This window comes from Thermobia domestica, chromosome 12, assembly GCF_964235325.1.
Source record: "Thermobia domestica chromosome 12, izTheDome1.hap1.1, whole genome shotgun sequence".
In the NCBI taxonomy this organism is placed as follows: domain Eukaryota; kingdom Metazoa; phylum Arthropoda; class Insecta; order Zygentoma; family Lepismatidae; genus Thermobia; species Thermobia domestica.
Window position 1 is genome coordinate 210438182 of NC_137465.1, and position 10882 is coordinate 210449063.

The 10882-nt window shown below is 35.3% G+C and overlaps 1 protein-coding gene across 4 annotated transcripts in view; it reads left to right on the forward strand.

Annotated features, from left to right (window-relative positions):
* mino (glycerol-3-phosphate acyltransferase mino) overlaps positions 1 to 10512 on the forward strand; it is a 228361-nt gene extending 217849 nt beyond the window's left edge. For all 4 annotated transcript variants that reach the window (XM_081734695.1, XM_081734696.1, XM_081734694.1 and 1 more), the window contains 3 exons: positions 1205 to 1312; positions 3694 to 3886; positions 9580 to 10512. In XM_081734695.1, the coding sequence (XP_081590821.1) occupies positions 1205 to 1312; positions 3694 to 3886; positions 9580 to 9761 (483 nt within the window). In that variant the 3' untranslated portion in view covers positions 9762 to 10512. The remainder of the gene's footprint in view (positions 1 to 1204; positions 1313 to 3693; positions 3887 to 9579) is intronic.
* Positions 10513 to 10882: the final 370 nt, after the last annotated feature.

Sequence of the window (10882 nt, forward strand, 5' to 3'; positions counted from 1 at the left end):
TACAAAATTTCCTATATGATAATATTTCTGTGATAGAATTACTAGAAACTTTCATCTCTTGTCTCAAATAGGATATCTAAAATATGTAACTCTTTATTTAATAATAATAATCTATTTTGATTATGTTGCATAGTTTTGCTTCAGTTGAAGATTAAAGAAAACAACTTCAAAAACTTTTTCGAGTTCAGTCATTGTACTTGTATTATGCTCTATTTAAAAAAAAAAAAAAAAAAAAAAAAAACCGTGATGAAATTGTCGTGACAAAATTTTCGGTGACGAAATTACCGGTGACGAAGTTTCCGGTGACGAAATTACCGCCGCCCGTTTTGGACATGCAAAATGAGCATACTCAGTTTAAGACATTTTCACTTTTTAGAACGCCACTGCATTTTCCGAGATGAAACGCATTCTTGCAGGTGCTACAATAGATTTTATTCTTCATAACTCTTTTTCACTTCATAACTGTGACACTACAATTTACAGGTTTTCGGGTATATTAAACAACTTAATTCAGTACTTATTTTGGAGCATTTTACATCAGTACTGCAACGGCCGCCATTTTGCAGGCATTGTGCAAGAAATGATTATTTCACTATAAATATCCTATATTAGTAAACCTCACTATCACGCCATAGAGTGATTGTGAGACAGTGTAAGTTACATGGCCCTCACACTTTAAAAACAAAGGCCAAGTCATGGCAGGAGCATCTTGCCAGGACCGTGACGTGTGAGTTACATGACTCTCACACATAGCCAAAAACTAAAGCCATCCAGCCGGAGCTTCCTTCCCTCTCATTACCCGGACCTTATTGTGGCTAGAGGGCTTAAACCCTTAAGGGTGACCAATCGGGTTTATATAGCTACAAAGAAAGAGCTGTTTGGATCGAGTAAATGAGCTCAAATTACCACCACGATTAGTTTTTCCCTATTTAGTAACTCAAGATCTATTGAACGTTTTTGTACCGTGTTGCCTATCAAACAATCGTCTGGATGAGCAGTTGACGAATATGGACGAATTGTTTCGTCAACAGAAAATTTGAATTACAGAAGAAATATATATATGTGTGCATTATATGTGTGTGTTATGCAAAAGTGCATTATATGTGTGTGTTATGCAAAAGAAAACAATCTGTTTCAAGTTGATATTTTCACGTATATATTCACTGATAATATTTCTTATATTTCATTTCATTCACCTTTCCAGCGAACTGTCGACCATCAACAGGTATACAATACAAAATATGGAAAAAATTATGATTTCGAACTCAGCGATGAAGACGAAGATGAGTTTGTTCCGTCGATAGAATATCAGGTATTAAGCATTATACTTTATATATATTTTAAACGCACATATTTAGCAAAATTTTGCTTCATTCCAAACGTTTGTTATGCAACCAAAATTTTGATTTGCTGCCGACAATTTTCCGCTTTGAAAAAATCATTAGAATGGTTAATACTTTGGATAGCTTTTGATATTTTACAACTTCCGTTTGGGGCAAATTTTGTATTATGAGCCTGACATATTAAAAATAATATAAAATTTACCATTTTTCTTTTGCTTGTCTTTCATAAGTAAAAGAAGATAATGAAATGCAACTTACTACAATCATAGATAATGTTAGTCTATAACAGAAAATATGAACTAGAAGAATTTTCAGTGTTATTATCCATAGAAATCACAGTGTTATCAGAATAACATTATGTTGCCAGAATAATTTTAAAAACTGTGTTAAAACTACTTTGTTTATTACAAACTAAATGCAGTTATTATGTGAAAGGTAGTTCACAAAATTCCAAGACAACATGATACGTATTCAAATGCAGTTTAGGGGGCGCGGTGGCTCAGTGGTAGAGCGTTCACCTCCGGTGCTTGGGGTCCCTGGTTCGATCCCAGCTCGCGCCGTGTGGACTTTGTGGTGGACAAACACCGTGCTTGTGGGTTTTCTCGGGGTTCTCCCGTTTCCTCCCACTTTCTTCATTCCACCATTTCATTCATTTCTCATAATCACCGTCTCCTTGAGCCTAACCGGCATAACCGTGGGACGTTAAACTCAAAGATTTCATTTCAAATGCAGTTTAGTTCGTTCTCTAGTCGCTGCCTTAACTTAGATTTGGGAGGAAATGTTATTCTGGCAATACTGTAATTTCTATGGATGACAACACTGAAAATTCTTCAGGTTAATATTTTATGTTGTAGAATAACATTATCTGTGATTGTGTTAAGTTAGATTTCATTATCTCTCTTCATTTACAAAGAACGAGAAAATGAAAATTGGTAAATTTTGTATTATTTTTAGTATGTCAGGCTCTTAAGTTGTCAAAAATGATTATGATATTTCATGTTAAATGTAAACGATATTGTCTTACTGATTATAAAGTGCAAGGAAGGGAAAAGAGTAACTAATTAAAAAAAAAAAAAAAAAAAAAACTTGATGCGTCAGTTCATATCGTGAACCATGTCTCGGAGACAAGCGAGAGCAAGGAATGAAAAAAGAAAATATGTATCAAATTAATACGAATAGACAAAAATAGATAAGAAAACGCTGCAATGATGGATCACTTCAATGTGGGTGATATGTGCCTCGGGAAATTTTGCTTATCAAATAAACAAAGTGTTTTGTTTAATTTCTACTCTTTGTCCGTAACTGATTCAAGGATAGCTTACATTATGAACCAAAACATGTAAAATTTATGAGAGAATTTTGTTAAAGTAGTTTGTTTGTTTGTTCCTTCCTTCCTCCTTTCTTCGCTTTCTTTTTCGTGTTGTGTTTCTTCCTTTTTTTCTTTCATTTCTTTTCTGTAGTTTTCACTTGAATATTGCAAGGCTTCAGGTGGCAACACTGATCAGAGATCAAAGATATTTTTTTCTTTTTCTTTTTTCCGATCTCGAAGTTGCCAATTGTTTATCGTCAAAACAAACACACATGTGTCGTAATTGAATGCTCTCTTAGGCCCGCTATCTACTGAGACAAAACCTTTGTTTTTCTTTCTTTTGTCAGTAAGGTGCTGTCACCTAAAGAGAAACAGTAGAACTCGTGCCTTGCATCCACTAAAAAATTTCATCACATCCAGGATTAATATGACCCTTAAAGGATGCATTTTCGTTACATCCACGTGGATGTCACTGAAGTGCAAGGGGTTAGTAGTTAGTGTGAATAAAAGCTTGTTTTAAAAACTTTGAGGTACTTCATCTGAGAACGGACATTGGAGATCAGAGTGGATGTAACAGGAAATAATATTTTTTGTTATTTCGGAAATTCTAGATTAGATAAAGCTTTAGATTATAGGCGCAGATTTAAAATTAGTTGGTTCTCCATGCCCGAATTTTGTAACCAAAAACGTAACAGGGAGCACAGTCCGTGCGATACTGAAGTACATCAGACTTTTTTATTCTTTTCTTTCGGTAAATTCAGAGTGGTGTTGTCTAATTTTTTCTAAAGGACAGAAATTTACCGAGTATAAATCCAAGAATCAAGAATGAATAATAAAAAAAAATAAATAAATAATTAAAAAACTTAATAGACGTACAAAGGATGACGTCAAACAATCGTTGAAACGTATACGAATAAGTTAATAATACGGATACTTAAGTGAGCTCAAGATTAGTATTTTATTACCTGTTTATGTGTAATCACTTATTATTTGAGTAATAATGTAAACCTATTTACGCCTAATGCATATGTTGTTTTTCAGGTAAATTTGTCCCCGGAGTCGTTGCGTGAGTTGCAGTTCTTTCGTAACCTGTTGCAGCCGTTGATTGACGTGTATTGCGTGAGTGCGTTGTGTCTCCACCGAATCGTCCAGCAGGAGTTGCCAGAGAGAGAGTTCTTACAGGAGGCCCTCGCTGAGATGAAGACTCAGTTGGACAGAGGTTTCGTCAGCTGTGGTAAATACATATATACATTATATACATACCAATTGATCTTGTTCACCTTTTCTAAAGAAACTATATAAACAATGCTGAAAACGTTAGGTTTTTCCTTTTTTTTCCCAAAATACTGTTCTATGATCTATAAAACTATACCGGCATTAAAACGCCTATTGGGGGGCGCGGTGGCTCAGTGGTAGAGCGTTCACCTCTGGTGCTTGGGGTCCCGGGTTCGATCCCAGCCCCCGCCAAGTGAACTTTGTGGTGGACAAACACCGTGCTCGTGGGTTTTCTCGGGGTTCTCCCGTTTCCTCCCACTTTCTTCATTCCACCATTTCACTCATCTCTCATTATCACCGTCTCCTTTAGCCTAACCGGCATAACCGTGGGACGTAAAACTCAAAGAGTTCAAAGAGAGTAAAACGCCTATTATTTGTGTATTTTGTATGTTGTTGATGTTTCTTGTGAAGAAAAAGATGTATTCTCTTATTTATATTTCTTCTGATTGTTAGATCTAATTTCGTTAGGTTTCTAATCGTGGAATTTTGTTGCAGCTTGGTCGTGTCTGTGATTCAAGCAGTCATAAATGAACGCTAGTATTGTCGCTAATCATGATTGGTAGATCTATGTTTGAGTTCTATATTGGACTATGCTGGCTTTTCTCGGGTGTTTTCGTGGGGACAGATTAGCTTACTGGCAGAATACAGAAGGTTGTTCGCTGTACATCCGACCATTTTCGATTCGGTGCTGCCACCTGCCCTATCATTTGGAACTATGGTATGTTTTTTTTTTTTTTTCGTCATTCCACGAGATAAACACTTGTATGATACTTTCATTATGTACACAGTCTGGCTATCTTCTAAAATTCGTTCCATTCTTCCATCGTTAATTTTCCAATGTAAACTGACTTCGTTCCCGTATCTAGAACACTGTTGATTATTTAAAAAAATATATTATATTATATTATATTAAAATTTAACGTTCTCGAATATGCTGGTAGGTCCAAGAGGACTGTAATAAAGGGACGATATAATGACAACAAAATAAATACTGAAATGATGAATTGGGAGCTCAACACAAAGCCTTCATAATACGACCAGGGTTACAGTTGTCAAATCTTGAATATTGCTTTTTCTTTAGCAGTTACTACTTACAAAACACTAATCCAGAAGTTGACCAGTGTGCCTTAGAGAAAAAATAAGGAAAAAGTCAGCGTCTGGAGTCGAGCTCAGGAACGAAGTGAGGTTAGAAACCATTATTCAGATTTTCATTCAGGACCGTATTTGAACGTGCAAAAACTCACATCGAAAGCAAGTGCTCTTTTCTTGAAACTATAATAGACCTCCGAGTTTTCATGGAATAAACTTGCATTCCTAAGAAAACTGCCATATTCATCCGGCATTCCTAAGAAAACTGCCATATTCATCCGTGTAAAGACCCCACCATTTTCGCCGATTTTGTCTTCAAATTTCAAGAGTAGGGCTGTTGCACGAGCTTTTCAGATCAAGTCTTTCTTTGCGACAAGATCTCTGTGAAATGATACATTAAAGAAAGTGGTTGATTGACAGAATGGCCTTGGAGAGTTTCCTCCACTGACCTTCCGATGTGCAGTGCGGGAGTGAAACGATTCATCCTTCATTCAACAAACAGGTTTTCAAAAGTCGAGGATACTATAAAAGCAGAAAAGAGATGAGTTAATTTCGTTCATTTGCCCTTATCTCCACTTTTCGCGTCATGATTTATTGAATCAGCAACGCGTTGTGTACAGTAGCTTTGGATCAGTCAGAAATATGCGTAAAAGTTTCTTCCGAACACTTAGTTGTTTCCTTTTCAAACCGCTGGAAGATCTACTAAGGCATTATTAGCAATTTTAAAAAGGGGATGATGTAAGCGAATTGGCGTTGGGGATGGGACTTGCACACAAACAGTTTGCGAATCAGGAATATCAGACAAAAACAAGATGGGGCCGTTACGTGAACGAGGCCCTTTCACGGGCATATCAATAATTTTACTTCAAGTACTACTAAAAATGACAGAATAACATAATTGTTATAATTGCATTAAAAAAACACACATACAAATTTCTGTGTATATGTTTGAAGATGATGTACTTAATAAAGTGCGAGAGAATGCATTTAAATTTACCATTCACATTATTTAAAATAACTACGATGAGAAGGGGAAAGAAAAGGATATAGGATAGGCCCTATGTATATATAATGTGTGTGTGTGTTTCCGTTTCAAGAATCATCAATATTACCGTTTCCATTTATCATCCAGGAGACTACTCTCCCGCACGTTTGCCAAGTTCTGACTTCTTTCGCGCACACCATTTTTCCGAATAAATCCAGAACTGTGTTCCACATCCAAGTCCAAATTTAATTGAGGAGTCTTTGTTTTGATGCAAAAGGTTTTAATTCATTTTCTTTCAGCAATATTTTTAGATTTTTAAAAAATATTATTCAAATCGTTACTTAACAAATGCTATGACAAATTTGAAGTGGGGAATTCATTTCTAATATATCCCAGTGAGTTTCTTAATTCCAATTGTTGTGTTCTTTTTAGTATTCCCGGTCTATAATATATTACATGAGAAATAAAAACCTTGGTAAATGTCAGTAATTTGTAAATGATCCGTAAAATAGCTCTTACAAATCGTAAAATGTTTTTCTGCGTTCCTGCTTGATTTCGTTATCATATTATTCTCACATTTCCTGAATTTTTCTTTTATAAAATCATTTTTAGCAGTGTGTCTACTTGCTACACATATCCATTTGGTATGTCGTCGCTGCGCCTCGAAGAACCGCTGTGTGTTAAAACCACAACTTTTCAGGAGAAGCAAAAAAAAAAAAAAAAATCCAAACTCGTAAAATTTTGCCAAATACACGGAAAAAGTTGAAAAATATAATAAAATTGGTTTTGCGTATATTATGCACTGCACATTGTTGTAGCTTGCTTCAACAGTATTATATTACTATTTTTTTGTGTTTACGTAGAACCTTTTGCGCCTTTATAAGCACATAGAGGATTTGTATACATTAATGAATGTGTACGTGATGAAAACCAGAAACCTTTAATTTCAATATATAATTTTTCATTGTTGTGGCGAAACAATTGCACATTAACTTATGGCATTATAAGGGACGCTGCCTGACAGCTTTCTGGTTTATTTGCACAACATAACTCATTTTCGACAAAAATGTCACATAGCGGTTCTTCGTGGCGCAGCGACGATATGCTTGTTTACGGGATGGGGAGCTTAACCTCTCTCAGCTGTTTATGCAAAATGTGAATAAAGCAGTGGCGGATCTAGCCTGGGGCCACGGGGCCTAGGGCCCCTCAGTTTTTTGAATGACAAAAATAATTTAAACTATTATTTATATATATATTTCTGAAAATTTGTAGTAAACTCATGATATACCTATCATAGTCTGAGTTCTAGCTGCCCCTCCCACCCAGTTTTTACCTTCTAGATCTGCCCCTAAAATAAAGTACTATGTGGTTCATGTTAGCTTTGCTTTACTAATTCAAAATAAAATTAACCCCTGAGCAAAGCATAATATTTCTATTATAATATCAATGTGTAACAATTTCCTCACATTTTAATTAGGTAGTTGGCGCCATTAAACATTGATATTTTAATAGAAATATTGTGGTTTGCTCAGAGACTGTATTTTATTTCTATTTTGAGTAAAGTATCCATTTTTTTCAATCTCATATAGAAAATTATGCTTTACCATTTAAAGGCAAAGCACAACGCTCTGAGCAAAAATTTTCAGGTATTGTCCTTGGTCTGGAGTAGGTGTGCAGAATTGCAGCGATTATATAATCCCATCGTTGGTTTCCCGTATATTTTGTGCAGTCCATTTCGATTCCGTATACCTACTTGAAATAAAGGCTAGGGTCTGGATTTTTTTTTTTTTTTTTTTTTTTTTTTTTTTTTTTTTTCATGGGGTTGTGTTTTGTTCTGAAAGGTTAAAGTAAGAAAACTATATCAGTTTCATACTTAAAACCGATTAAAAAGAAGTTTTCTGTTATATTTTGAATAAATGGCTAGGGAAATGTATGAATCCTCTCCCAAAGAAAGAAAGAAACCAAAAATAAACAACCGTAACATTTTAAGGAACATATATAGGTATGGAAAATGAAATCTTTGAGTTTAACGTCCCACGGTTATGCCGGCTAAGCCAAAGGAGACTGTGATGATGAGTAATGAATTAAATGATGGAATGAAGAAAGTGGGAGGAAACGGGAGAACCCCGAGAAAACCCACGCACACGGTGTTTGTCCACCACAAGGTTCACTTGGCGGGGGCTGGGATCGAACCCGGGACACCAAGCACCAGAGGTGAACGCTCTACCACTGAGCCACCACGGCCCCAAATATTGCCATTATATTCGAGGAACTAATGAGAGATATTAGAACTCAGTTTTTCAAGTTTCGTCATAGTGTTCGAAAAGTAATGACTTGCTGATTTAGAAAAAACACAAAGAAAGAAATGTAACTAAATTCTCTTATTTATTTATTTATTTTTATAGAACTTCTATTTAAATGTGGACTTGGGTGGGTTATCCAAGAGTTGGAACACAGATTTAAGTGTATTCGGATAATTTTATCTGCGCGCAAGCCAAAATAATAATGGTTATTATAAAGCAAAAACGTATCAGTCTGTGAATAATGTTAAATGCAAACTTCAATACATTTAAGAGTTATAGGTTGCATAAGCATCTGGACAAAAAATATTAAACATATTCTTAGTACTTATTACAACGAAAGACGTCTTTGTCACGGTTCTTCCCAAGTTGGCCCTAGTTGCGGCAGTATTATTATTATTATTATTATTATTATTATTATTAGTAGTAGTAGTAGTAGTAGTAGTAGTAGTAGTACGTCTTCTTCGTTATTTCTGACATGTGCCGAAAAACTCACTGCACGTGGAATACTTTCTTGTTTTGGAGTTGAATGTCCCTCGCAGCTCCAAGGCTGTGTGATACGGAAACTTCGAGATGTTATTTAGAGTAATGTAAATTATAAGTTCTAATGTTTTTCAATATATTGGGTCAGAAAGAATGACCTGATTTTAAAAGTCCATATGTATTGAAAAAACATACTACAAAAATGGGATAATACTCACTCACAAAATCTTCAGGTTTTAGCTATGCTATTACTAATGCTGTATGTGTCCACCTGCAGCAGCACGAACAACATGTAGACGATAGCTAAATTCGTCATAAACTTTATCCAAGCATCTGGACCTGGACTCTTACCTTTGCACAAGCATCCTTTCTCTTCAAATTGGCGATATCAAGGACGAATGTTTTTGAGTGCAGGCGGATCAATGCCAAAACGCCGACATAAAGCACGCTGGACCAAAATCACTGACTCGATCTTTGCAAACTGCAGCACACAAAAGGCCTTCTATTGAACAGACGCCATCTTAGTTCTGACTGACTGCAAACTAAGAAGACGCATTGACTGACATTTAACGGCGATTTCTGAAACTGTAGGCCACGCCTGTTCAAATAACACTCATTTCCTTGCCGGCACGCCTCACATTTTGTAATTATTACCGACCAAAATCAGGTCGTTCTTTTTGAAACACAGTGTATTGTGATTCTTGTTTCAGTGTATCATTCTTACGATGAAACTTCAGTGTGTATTTTAAGAGAATCTTAATTTTCTTTTCTTTTTTATTTATTTATTTATTTTAGGTGAGAGTCTAGCTGTGGACCCAATCAGGAACGCGTTTAAGTTATTTGAGATGTGGAATGTATTGGAGTGCTACGCGCAAGACGACATTCGGTTATATTATTTGTCCAGCCACTACGACAACGATGATAGCCTTCACGAAGTTTACGACAGAATCTCCCTTTTCAAATGGACTCACAAATAGAGTGCCTAACACTTTCTCCTTTTCATTCATTTGTTTTCCTCTCGTTTTAATGGAACGATCGCAGAGACAGTAAGCGTTCCTCTTTTTTTTTAAGCTATTATAGTGCAGATCGACAACAATACTATGTGAATCCTCCATAGTGCCTGCCGAAAGATCGAGAAATCGATTGGAACAGATTAATAATAACGAAAAGTGATGACTGTAGGCAGTTGGACTGTAGCCTTGGAAGATAACGTCTATGATTTCTCAGTGAAAGTTGCACAAAAACCAGCAGTAGCATTCAAGATGTTACATAACCAAAGTTCTTTTTTTTTTAATTGTTGTACACAACAATGAAGAATTGTTAAAAAAAAAAAAGCTTCATTGTGATCTGTGACACTGTGATACTTGCACTGCGAGTGCAGCTGTGTACCTACTGTTTGTTGTCTTTTAAAAGAAAAAACTAGAGGTGCTTTAAATATCGTATCCATTATATGTATAAAGAGATTCATATTGGTATTAGTAAATATGTAAAGGATTTTCTGTTGAGAAGCACATAAAAGGAACATTTTTTGTACTCATTGTTTGTCAGAATAATATGTTGCTCAGAATGTAATCAACCATTTGAATGGTACGTTCCTTGTACTGTTTATTTGTGTAAGTACTGTTGGAAATTTCAAGATAGACATTGTTATGATTCTCAGATGATATCAAAAAGAACATACTTTTGTAAATATAGTGAAAAAAATAATAAACTGCATATTTTGTTACACCATTTTAGTTTTCATTTTCCTGAGTGAATCAGCAATTTACTTTATGTATAGAAGGCACTGTGCTGAAACCTGAACCTATTAACGTCAGATTGTACTTTAAAAGTTGTAATAGCTATCCAGATGTAATTTCTGTTTAATCTTTCCTATATACAATAACTTTACTTTTTCATACTTTCTGTTTATTTTTTCATTATATTTTGAGGGTCGTTTGTAACGGGAGATGTGTTGATTCTCTTTATCATTTCAAATTCTGATACTTTTCCCATATACGAGGATGATTCAGAAAGTAATGCTTCCAAGCCCACTACTTGGCCAATAGTATCGCAAACATTTTGAACCGTTTATCATTAATGCACTGATGTTGAAGCA